General features: G+C 40.8%; 1 protein-coding gene across 1 annotated transcript in view; it reads right to left on the bottom strand.

Moving 5' to 3' along the window:
* LOC101848635 (DDB1- and CUL4-associated factor 5) overlaps positions 1-17,472 on the bottom strand; it is a gene marked incomplete at its 3' end in the record, with an annotated part of 28,147 nt that extends 10,675 nt beyond the window's left edge. Inside the window, 3 exon segments of the mRNA XM_013090529.2 lie at positions 686-722; positions 2,104-2,247; positions 16,920-17,472. Of these exon segments, the coding sequence (XP_012945983.1) occupies positions 686-722; positions 2,104-2,247; positions 16,920-17,157 (419 nt within the window).
* Positions 17,473-20,051: the final 2,579 nt, after the last annotated feature.

Raw genomic sequence — 20,051 nt, 5'->3', positions numbered from 1 at the left:
GGTCAACTCTAACTAGTTTATATACAAAAGACATAGACAAGAGATTACATAAAAAATCTCCACTTTTCAGCACAGCTGTCTCTGACAAGCAGGGTTTAACAAGCTCCCCGCCTCAAATGACCCAGATAATGTTTATGGGGCAGGGAGTGTCAAACTTCAACAACAAAAAAGATTGCTGATATATCTAATGAACCCCAATTTTCTCACTGTCGGCACAGATTCTCAGTTAACTCCTTAGCCGGGACAGCAGTGTCAGTGTCAGTGTCGGTGTCAGTGGACTCGTTGTCTCACTGATTCTGGCTCACTCGTGGCATATTCAGAGCCCAAGTCTTCGATAGTGTCACATTCCTCATCTCCTATATCCCCCATACTTTCAAACAACTTGCAAATGTAAGTCAAAAAGTGAAAGTTGTCGTCATGTTTCAGTCATGTCGATGTATAGGTTGTGCAAGAACATGCTTTCATTTGCAAGACTAGATCCATGTTTATCATTTGAAGTTAGTTGGCGGATGGCGGTATAACAGCGCAAATAATACGTTTATTTGGGCATGGAATGGAATCAAAATTGGTGAATTTTACTTTGGAATCATTACGATTAACACTGTCCTTAGGCAGCAAAATGTTAAATGAAATGAACACAACTACTCTCACAGCTACAATTACAACAACTGCTCTGACAACTTACCTGGCAAAATCATGAACAATGACTTGACCATCATTTCCTGGGGACATAAAATATTTCATACCATTTCAGAGAGTGAAAACACAAACGAAATAGGCTCAAATTTGTCTCAAAATAGGCTCAAACTTGTCTCAGTCTTCACAGGGAACAGATAAACAATAGCTACAGTGGTTATTCTCAGTCTTCACAGGGAACAGATAAACAATAACTACAGTGGTTATTCTCAGTCTTCCCAGGGAACAGATAAACAATAGCTACAGTGGTTATTCTCAGTCTTCACAGGGAACAGATAAACAATAACTACAGTGGTTATTCTCAGTCTTCACAGGGAACAGATAAACAATAACTACAGTGGTTATTCTCAGTCTTCACAGGGAACAGATAAACAATAACTACAGTGGTTATTCTCAGTCTTCACAGGTAACAGATAAACAATAGCTACAGTGGTTATTCTGACCCCAGAGGAGAATAACCCATGTCTCACTATTCTCACCCCCTCGTTTTACCGGAAAAGATCCTAGAGATACCAGATCATGTCTGACCCGGAGAATTTCATTCGGCTCTCTGGCTCTTTTTTGGCTCCAAACTCCAAATGTTCAAAGAGAAGGGAAAGAAGAGGCAATAAAAAAAGAAAAAGAAAGAATAAAGAAAAGACAAGAGCTTGGATTGTTTAATTATTAAACTAGTTTTTCACACGATTTAATGCCCTCGCACATATTTTGGTCTGAATAATTTACAACCCTTCTACCGTCGAGCAAGAGCATAATTTATTGTTTCCTGCTTGTGTCTTGTTACGTTTGTAAACGCTCTCTGTTGCTTGAACCATAATTAATCAAATGTTATTGTGTGCAGGCAGAGAGAGAGGGGCCTGCCCTCGTTAAGTGTGTATACAGCGAATGGTCCGGTCGGCGGCTGGTCCCATATGCTGTGATCAGTAGCATCGGTAGTGAGCCTTTTTTTTTTACTGGAGAGGGGAAAAATGTTTTTACATAATTATTATTTGTTCCCACCCACATGCTGTTATTCTCACCTGGGATGAGAATAAAGATGGCCAAAAATATAATTCATGTATACATTTGATTAGCAGTCTGTCACCCTGTGGATCTTTGTATCAGACAAATGTGAACATTTGTTTTCTCTTGCAAGACAAAATGTACTCATCTCCAATAAATATCCTGCAGTTGTTCTTCAGATGGACCTTCCGCTTCCCATACTTTGTTTCTTGGTAAAAATGATTATTATCTTCCAAAGGAGAAAGCTATCATGATGATGAACAGAAGTCAAGTCGAAGTTTTCTAGATGTGCAGAATACTGAGAGTTGCAAGGAGCTACTACCAACAGCATGCGTAAAGTGCCAATCAGCCACTTAATTTAGGGCACAACCTGAGACATGAAAACATGATGGATTATCTCCCCTTCACCTCCAGTAGCAATCTTCTTGTTGGTCAGGTCAAAGCAGCAGGAGTTGATGTTGCTGATGTGCTGCGTGTGAATCACGTCAGGAGCTTTGTCATCGTACATCACTCGCCCGATGTTCCACAGCAGCAGCCGGCGGTCATCTCCACCTTAGAACACACAACAAAGAAAACACTTCAGAGATTGTTCACACAGTAATGCTTTTTTTCCATAAGGGTTTTACGGCACTTGCAACACAATAAGGTCACATAAGTTTCGAAGATTAGAGGTGTTACAAGGTAGTAACAAACAAAAAAGGAGAGGTGATAAAGACGATAGAGATGTTTGATAGAAAAGAAGGAGCAAGCCACGCCAGAGCACCCGCTAACCACCCACCTCGTAATGTCTAACAAGAAATGACAAGTACAACATTACATTCACATTATGATGAAGTGGAAACAAGAAGTGACATAGCGACTTCAGGAACGCCTCGTCATGTGGACACAAGAAGTGACATAGCGACTTCAGGAACGCCTCGTCATGTGGACACAAGAAATGACATAGCGACTTCAGGAACGCCTCGTAATGTGGACACAAGAAATGACGTGTTTTGTCAGGCATTACATTCACATCCCTGACAGAATATCAAAACCAAAAGTCTTCGAGTACAAATCACTCTTGCAGCACCAAAAAACTGGCCACAATCTGTGACCTTTCTTCACACAAAAGTAAATTGTTTCCATCCATCTTACTAAACTACACATGGATTGCATTTTGGGGTTGTTGTTTTTTAATCGATGTTCAATAGAAGTTAGTTTTAAAGGTTTGATCATAATTATTATATAAACTTTTTCTCATTTGTATCGAGGTCAAAAGATTAGTTGAGAGTTCTTTTTCGTTCCTAGTCATTTTGGTGTTCTGTAACACACGCAATAGTGGTGCACCGTAACACACGCAATAGTGGTGCACCGTAACACACGCAATAGTGGTGCACCGTAACACACACATTAGTGGTGCACTGTAACACACGCAATAGTGGTGCACCGTAAAACACAATAGTGGTGCAAAACTTGATACGACTTGTGTTTGAAATCGAGCCACATGGTTAGATTCCTGTGAGCAGTCATGATTCCTTTCATTGAAGTGTAGTCTATAAAGTCTATTGTCTGAAGTACTTTCTTCTGTTTCATCACTCTATATAATGACTGTAAGAAAACTTGTTGGTGTTCTGCAGTGAGCTTGGTGTTCAGTAACTTAAACAATGTAAATAAAACGGTCATGGTACTCTCATTTCATTAACATTGGCCAAAATCTGAACTGCTGCTCAACAGAACATTCTATGTCCTTGTGTCTTGTTTCAACCACCAATTGTATATATTTTATGGATCTTTGTGTATTTCCTATACTGTCACATTTTTTGTGACAATGTTCACCATAACTTACACAATACCTGAAATTAAACCCCTTATACCATTTGAAGGGCTTTAAACTAAGTAGCATCATTTTTTTCCATAAAACTCTTCAACCTGAATAGCACTACAACTCTATGTCTTAGTTTCAAGTCATTTACGAGAACTTCAAATTTTGGTTGCTACGTCATAGAATCTGTAGCCCAACTGAAATTTTGACATACTTTCATCTATGCATTCCTTTGACCCTTATTGCAACAGTCCATCTAATCAGGCTCTGGGTCAGCAACACAGCATTGTATTACTTACTGCTACCAACAAGACGTGAATTGTTTTTTACAGACGTTTTTAATAAGCCTCCGTCCTTCATGGCTGCAAGCTGCTGTTGCACATTCTACCCAGTCCAGTCCATGTTTCAATGTTGTATCAGATCAACGTCACTCTTTGTCTACCCATGGCTCTCCTGTCCCACATCTTTCCTTCAAGCACCCCTTTCATAATGGTCTGGTGTTGTTTTAAATATGATCAAACTATTGTATTTTTCTACATTTTATTGTCAAGCAGGGTTTGTCTTGTGTGGATTGTTCGTCTTTTTTACTTCCCAGTTTACTCTGGATATTCTGCTGGAAAAAACTTCAAATGCAGCTATTCTTCTTAATTTGGTAAAATCTCATTACATTCTGAGAATACATTCTGGTCATTAGCCCAGTGTAGTGGGTAGGCCTAATTCTGTCATTATATATATATATAGTTTAAAGGCTATAACACAATTCCAGAGGTCATCACTAGGCCTACAGTATAACAGATAGCAGAGGTCATCACTAGGCCAACAGTACAGATAGCAGAGGTCATCACTAGGCCTACAGTATAACAGATAGCAGAGGTCATCACTAGGCCTACAGTATAACAGATAGCGGCACAGGAACACGGCAGACATCCGTCATATCGACCACTGTGACTGTTGCACATTGTGTGGTGCTTGCACAGCCAAGGACAACTGCATTGACAAATCACAAAGCAATATAAGAAGTCAAGAAATTAACACTTTGCGGTCACTTGCCGCAATAAAATAATCATGTGCCAGTGAAAATTTTCCGTGCTGGTCACTTGGTACAGTTCTGCACCAGGTCCGAGAAGTCCGTTGCAGCTACTCTCCTCCTGGCTGGGTGACCACACGGGCTATTTTGTACTGCTGGCTGTGTGACTACAAAGTGTTAAAGAGTAAAAGTTGTCTGCAACTGCAAGGCCAAGTACGCCACCAGCATCTTCTCCCGTCACCAAATCCAGATCTGCCAGACCAACATGAAGTGTAGCACAAGCGGAGAGCTAGAGAACGACGACTAAACGCCATTGGTCTATATTTATAGTAACAGCCATCTTGAGTGACCTCGCAAGGGGGATGCACGTCCTGTCATCTGATCGTGATTTAAAAAATAGTGATCATTTCGCGCAGCAGTTTGCACTGGCAGTTTCCAAGCGTCTGTTTGAGTTGTTCCCAGTGGTTCCCCCAAGTCTACTGCTTTTACACCTCACAGAATTCATTTACAAACCTTGCAGTCTCGAATTACCAGGGCTGTCCCGCGGAAAACTAGAAAAGTTCCATAAAAGCAACAATCTTCGTCCTATTAAAGATAAAAATGAAACACATCATACCTCAACATGTGCTTTATTTCTCAATGTAATCACCATGCCGCTGGACGCATTTTCCCATCGCTGGATCAGGGAGAAGATACACCCTCCTTGAAGAATTTTTCGTCAAGGGATTTCAACCAATCTTTCACGGCTTCCACGAGGTCTTCGTCGTCAGTGAATCGCTGTCCAGAAATATGACGTTTCATTGGTCCAATAAGGTGATAATCTGACGAGGCCAAGTCAGGACTGTGAGTGGAGTGTGGCAGAACTTCCCAGCCAAACCTTTGGATCCAGTCTTTCGTAGCGTTTGCAGTGTGGGGTGTTGCGTTATCATGCAGCAAAATGACCCCGCTGGAAAACCGACCTCGTCTTTTTCGGCGTACAACCTCCCTCAGCTTATCAAGAGTCTGGCAGTATCTGTTAGCATTGACAGTTTGTCCTGGTTCCAGAATGTCAAGAAGCAGAACACCCTTACCATCCCAGAAAACCGTCGCGATGAGTTTCTTCACCGATGGCTGAACTTGAAACTTTTTCAGGGGAGGTGAAGACGTGTGCTTCCAAACCATTGAACCCCTCTTTGTTTCAGAGGTTCTATGTGTGGTGTATCCGAGTCTCATTTATATATGTGGTGTATCCAAGTCTCATCCCCTGTCATAATGTAACAATGCTTCTCACGAATGCTTCATCGTATTGTTGGAGGTCTCTAGATGCGTTCATGACTCCCGTGACAGCTTGCCGACAACGATTCAACAAAGTCTGGGACACTTCAACACGTTGCGTCATGTGGTCAGCTGTCAGCTCTTTTAGGACCCATCGAGATGAGACCTTTCGATGTATGTATGTATAGTATAAGGTTTTACGGCGCTCGCAACTGCTAAGGTCATATGAGCGCGCGAAACACAAGTTGTTCACCTTTGCGAAAGTTCACTTCACGACTGGCTAACTAATTTACTTTAAAATGCTAAAAAGTTAAAATATTCAAATTCGGTGTAAATACATTTGTGATCTAAAACAACTTTTAAGTAACAATTAAAATTTTTAATAATATCAAATTCACTCTACAACTCGCCATAAAGGCCAATGGCCTTTATAAAATTTTAAATTCTGCTGGGAACAACGACGGAAAAAATATCCTGCAATTTCTTGCATTTATAATATTTCCTTCGGATCTCTCTAAAGTCTAGACATTCTGTTAAAATGTGTCTAATGGTAAAATCTGTGTCGCATCCGACACAGAACGGCTTCTCATCTCCCTGTAGGAGGTATTTGTGGGTCAGGGCCGTGTGTCCGATGCGCAATCGAGTAAAAATGACTTCATCTCTTCTGGAGAGATCCGAAGGATTTCGCTGTTCTAGTTTGGGTTTAATTTCATATAATTTATTATTTTTCTGGTTTTCCCAGTGGCTCTCCCACAGACTGGAGGTGTACTTTTTGACTTTATTTCTAAAGTCAGTCTGTGGGAGAGTGTTTGTCGTTGATCCCAGCAGAAGGGATGAAGCTTTCTTCGCCAGGTCGTCTACCTGCTCGTTTCCTCGGATGCCCACATGGCTGGGTATCCATGCGAACATGATGTTTTTTCCTGTTTCGGATAGTGTATGGATTTTCTGTTGTAGCCTAACTATTTTTGGGTGTAGGAGTGTGTAGTTTGTGAGTGAGGTGATGCAAGACAGAGAGTCAGAAAGGATAAGGAAAGATTTGTTAGGAGAATTTTCTACAGAGTCCAGTGCCATGTCAATGGCAGTGGCCTCCGCAGTGAAAATGGAGGCTTCAGGATGGAGTCTCCTCTGGTGTGTATTGTTGGGAGATAGGGCTGCGGCGCCCACTTCATTGTCTTTTTTGGAGCCATCCGTGAAGATGAGCTCCGCACCGGGGTATTTATCTATTAGTTTTTTGTATTCTGCTTGAAAAGTTTTGGTGTTTGTGTTTTCTTTGTTGTGTGTGGTCAGCTGTAAATCTACTTTTGCCTTGGTGAGGTGCCACGGAGGGAGGTCGGGAAAAAGAATTTGTTGGATGTCTTGTTTGGAAAAGTGTAAGTTTTTGAGGTCCTCAAGGATTCTGAGGCCGAGAGGTTTGATGAGTTTTTCGTTGTTTTGGAATTTGTTTCTGGTTTCTGGATTTGTTTGAAAAATGCTGTTGTGCGCTGGATTTTCCGGTGTTGAGCTCTGTTTAACTGCGTATTGTAGTGAGAGTTGTGTGCGTCTGAGTGAGAGTGGTGGTATGTTGGCCTCGGCCTGGAGGCTCTCCACCGGAGAAGTGCGGAAAGCCCCCAGAGCGAGGCGGAGTCCTTGGTTTTGTATTTTTAAGACGTGTGGTTTTGCCGATCCGTAGACTTGACAGCCGTAGTCAAGCCTGGACCGGACAAGGGAGATGTACAAGTGGAGAAGGTGTTTTGAGTCCCCGCCCCACTCCGGATTTGATAGAATTTTCAAAGCGTTTAACGCTTTCTGGCACCTCACACGAAGGTCTTTGATGTGTGGTATGAATTTGAGTTTTTTGTCAAAAATGACGCTGAGGAAACGAGCTTGGTCCTGGACGGGAATCCTTTCCCCGTATAGTGTCAAATCCGGCTGCAGCACACGTCTGGACCTTTCGATAGTGCAGCTCATCAAACACTATCCCCTGGACAGTCAACTTTGAAATGTTTAGCAACTCGGAAATTTCGCGATTTTTTAGGCGCCGGTCTGTTTAAATGAGTTCAAGTTCGTTAACGCGACTCTTGTTGTCCTCAGTCTTGGCAGAAAAACAAGGTCCTGGGAGAACTTTGTCATAGACATCCTTATGCCTGGCTTTGAACTTACTACACCACTCATATACCTGTGACTTTACCATTACTTTCTCCCCGTAAACTGACTTTATTTCAGTGTGTATTTCTATAGGTTTGAGACCTTTCGCGGTCAGAAACCGAATGACAGACAGACCCCACTTCTACCCTTGACCAATTTTCCAAGGGGGTAGCCATCTTTGGAGAACTGCTATGTTCGTTTGGTTTGTGCGATACTCATGGTGCTCAATCGGGAAATTCCTAGTAAATTAAATGATTGTTTTACAAGTGTGAGTTTACAAAATGTGATATTATTTAGTTTTCAAATTTTTTACAGCCAAATTCGCGTTTTCCGTGGGACAGCCCTCGTACATCTACTCCATTTGTAGCTCAGCGTCCTATTGAGTCCAATCTCTTGAAATAAAATTTCTTGTGCTTACAATACTTTAACTTTCTTTAAAAAAAACGATCCGCATCGAAACAGTCAATCATTTGCAGTGCGTCGTTGAACTTTGTTTGAACCTGCTTTCGTAAGTAGGCCTACTCTTACTCTTCTTCTTCCTCACTCTCAGTTTACTACGCAGTGTACAGCATCAGAACCAATCTGGGCGGAAGAAGGGTGCTGCACAATCACAGACAACCCAACCGAACAGTTCTGCAAGTTGCAAAAAAAATAATCCGAGTCAGCAGGCTGCCATGGTGCTGCCACCATGACCGACAAAGTGGGAGGCCTACTACACTAACTAAGGTGTCAAGTAGGGCCATTTGGTAGTTTTGTTCCTTAAAGTCCAAAGCTGAACGCCAGAGACCCTGAATTGCCAGGGAATCGTTGAGGAGAAAGTCAAAATTTAGGCAAAGAATGGCCCTTTTCGGCAGTTCCCACCCCCAATTCTTAATCGCCGGTTTGGGCCCCAAGAGTCAACTTGCCCCCCCTGACCTAAATTTATATGGAAGGGGGGAGGGGGGGGGGTGTCAGGGGTCCAGGGGGTTCATGCCCCCCTGAATTTTACCATAATATAATTAGTTTGATGTTTTAGTCAGGTAGCATCCCTGTTCTTTTTGTGTTGCCTATTTGATAATCAAGACTTCCGGATTTCTTCTCTGGATGTAAACAAATGGGTGGTGGACTTTAACGAACGGAACTACAAGATCACCTCAAGTCTCAAGTATCTGTATCGGCTGTCGTTATTCTCACCCGAGGTGAAAATAAAATATTTTATTCTCACCCGCGAGAAAATAATCCATTTTTATTCTCGCCCGGGGTGAGAATAATATTATATTGGTATTCTCAACCCCGGGTGAGAATAAAATGAATATTATTCTCACTCTGTCTGAGATCGAGAATGCAATGGATTTTTTTTAGGTCTACCTGGGTGTTGAGAACGAAGATAGAAAAAATAATTTGTGAATTGTAAGAGAGTGGCCGTTCTAGGCTCCTGCGGCGATTGTTATTGTTTCATTCTTTTAAATCTTGAGTTGAGAGTATGCACGAATATCTTCATAGAAACCCTAGACAAGTGGAAATATAAATTCAGAAAGGAATTCACTTGCCAGAGTAGTATGTTTTAAAAAAATAATAGCCTTAACTGAAGGCTGCTCTTATTGGCCCACAGGGGCAAATAAGCTAGGGCTTATAGGCCCACAGGGGCAAATAAGTAGGGGCTTATTGACCAACATGGGCATTTAATGCGTTGTTTTTCAATGTATTTCATACATGATGTTGTCCCAACTTGTTCTCTTTTATTTTTTCTCACTTTGTCCCTTTTTGTTAAGGTTTTCCTGAGGTATTCCATTCCGCACACATTTCTACAGACTTGATTGTTTGTCAGCGTGTTCCTGCAGTTCAGTGTTATTGTTATGCAGTAGACTTTGATCGTCTGCGAACAGTATTTCATTTAGATTCTCTGGATGCGGGCTTGCTTCTTTCGTCAAACAAAATATTACGGTATAATTGAGTTATTTCTTTGTTTACTCTATGTATACTGTGTTGGATAACAAGATGAAGATGTGTAACTTCTTAGTTTCTCTTGTTCATCTTTTTACTTTTAGCATTAGATTGGAAAAATATAGATACATTCTCAATTTAAAATATGTGATTGATGGACTAATTTGTTGAGCTATTTTTGAAGATGAGAGGACTTTTCGTTCTTTCTCTAGCTTTAATAGGTTTTTGATTATTAAGATTATTAAGAAATAAGAAATACGGGCTATTCCTATAGCATTCTGTATCCTTTATATAAGACAAGTGAGTTTTTCTTATCTTTTGGGATCTTGTTGGTTTGGGAGTCATTCTATACTTCCTTAATATTATAGTAGAAATTGACTTACTTTCATTCTAACTGAAAACTTAAAATGTCATGTCACTGGTGTAAAATATAATATATATTAACTGACACTTGTTTAAAAGCCTTAGAGAAGTATAAAATAATTTTTCTGATATTTAATTAGGATTTTGCTGTTATATTTTCATTTTTATTATTTGTGGATTTCAATTTCATTCAGATACATAATATATACAGTGTTTGATTATAGATTGTATTTTATAATCCATACACTAGTAACTAGTAAGAAAAAGAGAGTATTATAATGTGAGTAATAAATAATAGCATGTTATTATAAAAATAGCTTATTAAATTCTTATATTTCTTCCTTGTCATCCTCTTACTAACTCATGTTATACTCATGCTCATGTTATGCTCTCTTAATTTTTATTAATTCATTCTAGTAGGCCTCATTACTATTACTTTGATTTCATTTTTCTGTATATATCTGACATATCTTATCTTCTGACGCCACAATACAATAGCATACATTCAACTACAATACTTTTACGGTTCGAACCAAGTGTTTTAAGGATTGTACTCCTCTTGCTAAAATGTATTCACGGGAGAATAAAATACATGTTTTCTATCTGTGCCCTGACACTTGTTTAAAGTAGGTCTACGGTAGGCATACCTAAAAGTGATTTTTTGTCTTGACTTAGAGAATACAATTAAGATTTTCAAACAGAACTTTTAAAAACACGAAGGACAAACTGTATTTCAACAATATCAATTAAGAATAAATAACAAAGTCATAAATTTTCAAAGTTTATTTGAGCTCGAACAATTCGCGGCAAATTTTCAAAAGACACGGTAGGCCATTTTCCAAGAGATGTGAAAAAAAAAGAATGATAAAAGAACAAAGCCAGTGCATTCTCACATTCCGTGAATGACTGAAAGGTGTCCCCAACATTGGAATGACTGAAAGGTGTCCCCAACATTTAGTGTCATGATTGGAGGTAATGAGGGTGCGATGATTATTATAATGTCCTAATGGGGAAAGAAAAATTGGTGCAGACGGGCTTGATGAATGAGCTGATGGTTGTGAATGTGAAAAGAGAAAAAGGAATAGAATAGGCTAGGTTAACAAAGGCAGGACAAGTGGAAAGCGCGCGCAGGTAAAACAGGGGAGATCACTCACAATTTTGTTGTCGAACCAGCCGGATTTGGGGGGGGGGAACCAAACACAGGGGAGATCACTCACAATTTTGTTGTCGAACCAGCCGGATTTGGGGGGGGGAACCAAACACAGGGGAGATAACTCGCAATTTTGTTGTCGAACCAGCCGGATTGGGTAGGGGGGGGGGGAACCAAACACAGGGGAGATAACTCGCAATTTTGTGGGCAAATAATAGAATAGAGGCCGGCACTATTTCTCCGAACGTTCGGGAAAATAAAGCTGGGCACTATTTCTCCGAACACTCTGAAATCACACCCTTTCCCGCAAATTTCCGATAGAGATCTATAATTATATTTTATAGGCCTACCAAAGATTGTTCGTGTACAATATGGTTCAATCCGTCCAAAAAATGTCCTCAGTAAATATTTATATAAAGAAATGCTACAGTTCCAAACAGTTTTTCACTACAGATATAGACGTGTTGCCTATGAAGGGTGCTGCTCTTAATTAAGTTAAACTTAATGTGTTGTGTTCACTCGTGTGCTGTCTAGATCTAGTCTAGATCTAGAGGAGGGTTATTGATAACGACACATAGAACTAGCATCTGCGTTTGTCACGGTGGCAACCAATCAACCGTGGCTCCATTTTTGGGCATTTTCTTGGTCCCCGAACCAGGGAATAAAAGTCCAATTTTAAAAACTATTTAAAAAAAAGAAACGGAAACTTTTTACTTTTGAAAGAAAGTTCACTTAGCTTCACTACGTCTCTTTCTCACTTGTTGTCACCACGTTGATTTGTTGAATACGTTACAGTTACATACCATTTGTATTTCTGTTCCTCTTTTATTTTTCCCTCTTTGTGCTGTTTTATTTTGTTGGTGTGTCATTTTTTTGTCTTCTTATTGTTCTGGTGAGTTGTTTTTCTATTAATTTTTTTTTGCTGGGGAAAAAGGGGGGGGGGGGGGAATGTTGTATCTATAGTATAGTGTAACGTCATTTAATTTGATGTTCCTACCTTCATTAGACTCTAAATATATAGATTTAAATGTGTTATGTTAGAGAGTTCCACCAAAACCGATTACATGTACTGACACTGGCAGGCCCCTTGTGTGTGATTAATTTACATATGTACTTTTTTTTTTTTATTACGCACATTTAGGGTTAAAACAGCCAATCTTCTTCAGACAGGTGGACACACGACCTTATTTGTTAATGTTTGTGGTTGTTTATGGGCTGTTCTCATTTTGATTTCTTTCTGTTGTGAAACCTTTCTTTTTCACGTTTTTACACTCATCTAAAAATCTCTAGACTAGCTCTTGAAAATTGAAATAGATCTAGATCTAGACCCAAAAATTTGCTCCTTCCCAGACCTCGCGGAATGGCAGAATGAAAGTTGGCGCTGAACTCACACAAATAGGCAAGAAATCCCGAGACCGAAAGCCGGAAACCATTCGGAGAAATAAAGATCGGCACTATTTCTCCAAACGTGCCGAGAAATAGTCACTTCGGAAAATAAATGTTCTTCGGGAAATTTTATATGCCCCAGTGGGCCAATTTATCAGCACTCCGTTAACTGAAAGCTGTTTAATGAAATATATAATGTTAAATATACATGTAGTTTGTCACTGTAATGTTACAATTGGCATTTGTTTACAACACAAAAAAAAACATACTGAACTGTTATCCCTAGCAGAACCCACCATTATTTTTAAGGAACGCAGTGCCTTGACCATTTTTTTTCTAAAATTTTGATTGGTTAAACCATTCAAGAGTAAAATTTTCCATTACAGAACGAATAAATTAATGGTAGTGTCAATAGCCACCTAGTGAGGCGGTGGCAATTTACAAAAATTGACTTTCTGTCAATTGCCACCGAGTAAATTGGAGCTCTTTTGCGTTGGTGGGTAGATCTAGCTTAATGTGCTCGAGTGCTCGGTGTTGTGCGTTCGCCTCTCTGTCCCTCTGTGAGTGTATGTGTGTGTGTGTGTGAGTGTGTGTGTGTGTGTGTGTGAGTGTGTGTGTGTGTGTGAGTGTGAGTGTGTGTGTGTGTGTGTGTGTGTGTGTGTGTGTGTGTGTGAGTGTGTGTGTGAGTGTGTGTGTGAGTGTGTGTGTGTGTGTGTGTGTGAGTGTGTGTGTGTGTGTGTGTGTGTGTGTGTGTGTGTGTGTGAGTGTGTGTGTGTGTGTGTGTGTGAGTCTTTTCCTGACCCCCGTTCCCCGATTTATGTTCCCCGATATAACGTGAATTTCTGCTTGAGTTTGTGTGCGTTTGTGACCTTCTACTTCTAGAATTGCCTGTGTTGGTTCTACACCAAAGTGTAGGCTAAGGCTAGCCTAGATCTAGGCCTACGTCTCATTGAAAACACGCCAAGCTGGTACCGTAGCTCTAGACTAGAAGCTCGTCCAATGAAATTAGTTGAGAACAAATTGAACCATTAGACACACATTATATGTATAATGCTAAAGATAGTATTGTTTTCAGACTTGACACCGCTTCACTCGGTGGCAATTGACAAAAAGTAAATTTTTGTCAATTGCCACGTCACTCGGTGGCAATTGACGCTACCTACACTAATACTGTAGCAACAAAAGGTGACGCTATTTGATCAAATTACTTTTTTAAATCTCCTTGTTTTCCCCCAAATCGACAATAGTCGCCTCCCGCGCTCAAGAGCTGGCCCGCCCGTTGGCGATTGTAGTCGCCTCGCGCGCTCAGCGGAGTGAGAGAGGGAGGCGAGTTTTGTCGCCTGGAGCGCTCAGTGACAGGGGTCCTATTCCTATGATGCCCAAAACGAAAAAACCGGGTGAGAATAGTAGGCTGCCACTATTCTCACCCCGGGTGAGAATAATATCCAGTTTCTCCTCACCGCGGGTGAGAATAATCACAGTGAGATCTGTATGAGATGGCTTGTTTAGATGTAAGGTAAGTCACATTTGGATACAAAGTAGTCATCCTGGATTTAGATCTTGATAATCTTGTCTAGAATCTAGATCTAGAAATCTAGATTAATCTAGATCTAGATATCTCTAGAGTCTGGATCTAGATCAACTCTATCGTCAGTATCGTCAACAAAATAAACAGAGCAACTGAAATTAGAAAGTGAAAGACTACCGAATATATTTGAAAAAGACTATTTTGTTAAGGGACCGTACGTACGTCCCAATAGTGTTTGGCGCCGTACGTCCTACCTGCGATAAAGTGTGGTGTTACGGGACCATACATAGATATGCATGCATCTGGAACTTAACAAAAATACTGGAGGAAAACGACCAGATTAACAAAGCTCCTGAGGTAAGGAGAATGTTTAAAATGTCTGAAAACGATTGTGAAGTATATCCAGTGGTCGTGGGTGAACCAGAATTTGAAATTTGCTCACACGTCTGCACCCACGTTGTTGTTATGTGTAAATAAAAGAACAAAGTGTCTACAGACCCGGTAACCGGGAACAAAGTCACGAAGTATACAGACCCGGTAGGGGAACTCTTTTGTGATTTCGGGAAGTTTCAGCGCCCAGACCCGGTAGAAATCTAGAGAGTGTGTGCGTGAGTGTGTGTGTGAGAGAGAGAGAGAGAGAGAGAGAGAGAGAGAGAGAGAGAGAGAGAGAGAGAGAGGTGGAAAGAGTTGGCGAAGGGAATGTGGGGGGCGAACGATGGGGTAGGCAGGGTATAATTATGCTATTAGATTGAGAAGAGATCATTTATCATCTAACGCCTTGCGTGAAATATGAGTTAAGAGTACAAATTAAATTCATAGTATACCAACTAACGCCTAGAGTACGGTCAAAAATGCACGGCGCAACTTATCGTGTAATATCTCCTTACCTATCGAACATAGATTCTCCAACCTTTACAACAACTCTGGATCGATAACAACAGCACAGTGTTATATCAATTTGTCTTAACAGGTGAACATTTTTTCTAACTCCTGCACACTGTATTCTAGAAAATTCCTTAATAAGTACTAATAAAAAATACCAGTCGATTGTTTCTACAAATTTTAAAAATTTTACAGCTCAGGCAATATCGCTTTTAAAAGCAAGTCTGTCATTTTTTACCAATCACAATATAACAAGCATGCTTATTGAACGTATGTTTAGGAAACCTTTAGCGTAAAAAGAATGTGTTCATTATAAAAACATTTTTGTATGAAGTTTTGCCAAAAAGTGTCATTGGCGAGCTATGACGTAGGCCATATCTATGCGTGTATGCAAAATGTGTGCGAGAAGCGGGAAGTGCTATATTATATCATGAACAATCACATTTTTCGCATGATGGAAATTTATAGGCCTAGTATTTTATATATATAATTTATGAAGAACATTTTTTTGATCGAGCCTCAATTGTTGTGGAAAAATATGACTCAGTTAAGATATTTTTTATACAAACTGCTGTGCAAAGTATCGGTGAGATTGATTCTCCGTTAAAGAGATATTTGAGGAAAAGTTGCACCACGAATTACACTACAGTTACATGACACTTAGGTGCAAAAGTAGTCCAGCTATACTAATGTTGTTTTACTATTTTATGGACAGGCGTATAATATTATACGTTACAGTAATGCGCTTGCAAATAAACTTTCATTCGTCTGTGCTTAGTTCACAACCCGACGTTCTGTCAAGTCTCTTCAATAATTTGCTTTGCTTTTAAATTCATCTACCTTTTCCAAGCTGTCTTCTTTTTTCTTTCTTTTCATGTTATTGTTATTGTCACTGAATGTGAGTTGATCTTGCGTCTTGTGCGCTATCAAGACTGAGTGCATGCTCAGGCGTGTTCTCTTTTTCATGCAAAAGTGAGTAAATTTCCGGCGTTTACGAGCGTCATTAAATGGGGCTTCTATTATTTTCGGTCGCAAGCTTAAAATTGTACTCACGTCTGCCCTCAGAATGCGCCTGAGCACACACACTATGGATCCCACATTATTATCCTACTCATTTTTGTCCAAAACACTCCCTTTGTGTAAATTTGTTCATCTCTCTCTTCCTCTCACGAACCCCCCCCCCCCCCCCCCATCTCTCTCTCTAACACACGCACACAGAGACACACACACACTTTGTCTCCCTCTCTCTCTCCCGCTCCTTCTTACTTTCTTTTTTTATTTCTTTCTCACTTCCTTTCTGTCTGTTTTTCACACTCACACACACACACTCTCTCTCTCTCTCTTTTCGCTCTCTCTCTCTCTCTCTCTCTCTCTCCCTCCTTCTCTTTGATTTCTTTTATTGACACATAACAACAACGTGGGTGCAGATGTGAGCAAATTTCAAGATTTGGTTCACCCATGGCCACTGGATACTTCACAGTCGTATTCAGATATTTTAAACATGATTCTCGTTACGTCAGGAGCTTCGTTAAACTGGCAGTTTTCCTCCAGTATTTTTGCAAAGTCCTGATGCATGCATATCTACGTACGGTCCCGTAACACCACGCCTTAACGCAGGTAGGACGTACGGTCCCCTAGCGCCAAACACTATGGGGACGTACGGTCCCCTAGCGCCAAACACTATGGGGGCGTACGGTTCCCTCTAGCGCCTCCCCTAGCGCCAAGCGCTATTGGGGCGTACGGTCCCTTAACATCACTGATCAGCCTTTGAAAAAAGTCTTCTGACCTGATGCAATAAACTCCCCATCGTTGGAAAACTCAATAGCGTTCACACATCCAAAGTGACCAAGCAGATCACGCTTGAATAGACTCTGTGAGTGTGCAATCCTGTGTCCGATCAATCTTTCCTTCAAGGCACTAACGTTTGTCCCACGAACTTCTCTCTCGAAAAGTCCAATTGGGGTTGGTGTAAATTTGTTTCTCCATCTTCTCTCCGAAGAGGAAACATAGGGAAATGCTGTCATGACTTCGATCACAAAAACACTTTCAAATCATCCAAGAAAACACTGGACAGCTAGACAAACATGGAATAATTGAGAACATTTCTCGTACTACAATCCACCATGATGGTTACATTAGGCAAGGGAAAACAAGGGGAATCGAACTAGAGCTAACTACTGATAATCGGAACGTCAGATTAAAGGTATCGTTGAAGCTTGAAAAGGGGGGGGGGGATTACATGTGTATTTTTAAAATAAATTGTTTGGTAGATTGAAACTGAGACACAAAGGACAGTTTTGACTTCTCTTATGCCTAAAGTTACAGCAACTGAGCTTGTATGTTAAGAAAGAAGCTTTCAGAACATAATCAGTACAAAACATAATTATTTTCCTTCCCATGAACTGACATAATATTAATCTCTTTTCCCCCTTTGGATTGGTTAATCTAAACTCTTCCAAACCATTCAATTACCCCCAGGTTTGATTCTTGGGCATACAGTTTTTTCTGTAAGGCATAGGGGCCTATTAGAGCCACAAAGTTAGGTGCTACGGTCTGGAAAAGGTTAATCCGATCCATTGCCTTGTGGTAAAATTGGGAGGAGCGAAAGATGTAACTTTTGTTGAATGAGACGGGGGACACATAAACAGTCAAATAGAAGAATTTAAGTACACATTTAGGAAATCCTTTGTACAACACATCGAAGTATGCCTCTATCGACGTCTGTAAATAAACATAACAAATTAATATTGCTATCTACCCGTCAGGTCGGAGTGTGAGGGGAAAATCGAACATGGAAAAGTAGTTGAGTTTTATATTCGAAAAGTTGGTATCGCAAACCCTCTAACCCGCAAAAACACCGACCGGATACGGGAAAGGAGAATGCGCGCGCCCGAAATTGTCCAAAAAGTTTATAATCTCTAGCCTTTCTCAAAAGTGTGTTCTCATGATCTGATTGTATTTATCACAAAACTTAGAACCATAAGTACCCAAAAAAATCTTTTTAAATAGCCAACACCCTTTTAATAGCTTCAAATATTCAGTTTTAAAAAAGATAAAATTACCTGGGAATAGAATTCTGCAATAGAAATCAAGTGAATCTTTGAACGTTTGCAGGGTAGGCTAGGCCAGCTCGTCTTGCTTGAAGGGACCGTTCATAAATGACGTCATCTAAAATTTGGCCCAAAATGACCCCCCCCCCTCCCCTTTGTCGTCTTCTGTCATCTTCCCCAGGGAAGTAGGTTTGGCTCAAGCCCACTATCGTTTAGCCCACGATGGCGCAGCATTCCTTCCTCAGGCTGTACACTGTACACTTTATTTATACTTTCGCCAAAAACACTGCTCCGGATCCGATACGCGGTGAAGGTCGGCTAGATTATCGAGGAAAATTTACACATGTTTCAGGCTTAGCGAAAACCAGCGGTTACCAGACATTTGATCTTTGAGATCTAAGCAAAGAAGAATGCACGCAGGTCGTCACCGAGGCTGTTGAATATAAACATAAGCAGCAGAAGACGTAGCAGGTGCAACGACAACGATTACATAATGTAACACCAACAACAATAACAACAACAATAGTGGCACAATAACAACAACAATACTACAACAATAACAACAACATCTAGCCTAGCCTGGGCCTGAAATCCAAGCGAAGCTCCCTCTCATCTTTGACGAGACTTCCCGCCCAACAGACGGCAGTTAATTAAGGCCCATCATATTCAGACCAAAGATCCGCGTCCTTCCGTTCGTGTATACTTAGTCTTGGCAAGTACATGTAGACCTATGTAACTGGCAGTCGAGTTCATTCGAAACCACCTGTTCGTTCATTGGAGTGCGCTCTTTTGCCTGAGGCAAATTGAAGTCACACAGCTGGTCTTTTGTTTGGTTCGAGCAAGCGTTTCACGGCACTTGCAATGCAATTGAAGTCACACAGCTGGTCTTTTGTTTGGTTCGAGCAAGCGTTTTACGGCACTTGCAATGCAATTGAGTCCTACAAGCACAAGTGCCAAGATTATAACAGAGTTGTTACGAGAGAGTAAACAAACACAACAAAGAGGGAGGAGAGATGGGGGATGAATCCACAGCGGTATATTGTTTGGTATGTTTTCGCATTTTAAAAAAAGACGAATATGTCAGATTTAACCATTTCAGCAACAAACAAAAAAAAGAAAAGAAAAAATATAAACGAAAAACGTAGTCTGGCTGATCTACACGGGGACTTGAAAGAAAAAAAAACGTATGTTACTGCCGTCGGAAAGCCACCTTGACGGACTCGCTCCCGTCAACTCCTGTCAGCGGCAGATCAAGGACTTGGGTGTGGACCACAGAGGTGACTGGAGTGGACACTCGCACACGGGATAGCAGAATCGAACTGGTCCGTCCGCCTGATGGAAGGACACGGATCTTTGGTCTAAAGTCTAAAGGCGGCAAGTTGTTCAGGGAGGACAGAAGGAGGTCTGGACATTTACTGGACAAGGGCACAGTAAACGGGATGATGTATAATTCTATTGTCTTTGTGAAACGTTCAGTTGGTGAGGACCTAGTGCTTTCACTTTCATTCTTTTTATTTGTGGCTTTGATTTCTAGAACTAAAATATATTTTTTTAGCTAAAAATCAATTTCGTTCATCGTGCTGTGGAACGGAACACTCAAGTAGTAATACTTTCACCACTCCACTACACACTACACACCATTCAATGGCACACTACATGTACAACTCGACACTCAACAGAAGGTGACCTAAGCCTTTAGAACTAACTGCATGTATGCCGTATTCTTCTCTCTCAAGTTCACGGTCACAGAGTCGGGACACAGATCTAAATTTGAAAATAGCCTAGGGGCAAGACAATGAACTTGAGCACCCCGCTAGATAGTTCCGGGGCTCATTAGCCTTGGGCCACGACCTGCCTAGGCCTATACG

This window comes from Aplysia californica, unplaced genomic scaffold, assembly GCF_000002075.1.
Source record: "Aplysia californica isolate F4 #8 unplaced genomic scaffold, AplCal3.0 scaffold01323, whole genome shotgun sequence".
Taxonomy (NCBI): domain Eukaryota; kingdom Metazoa; phylum Mollusca; class Gastropoda; order Aplysiida; family Aplysiidae; genus Aplysia; species Aplysia californica.
This window is presented reverse-complemented; position numbering and strand designations above follow the sequence as displayed.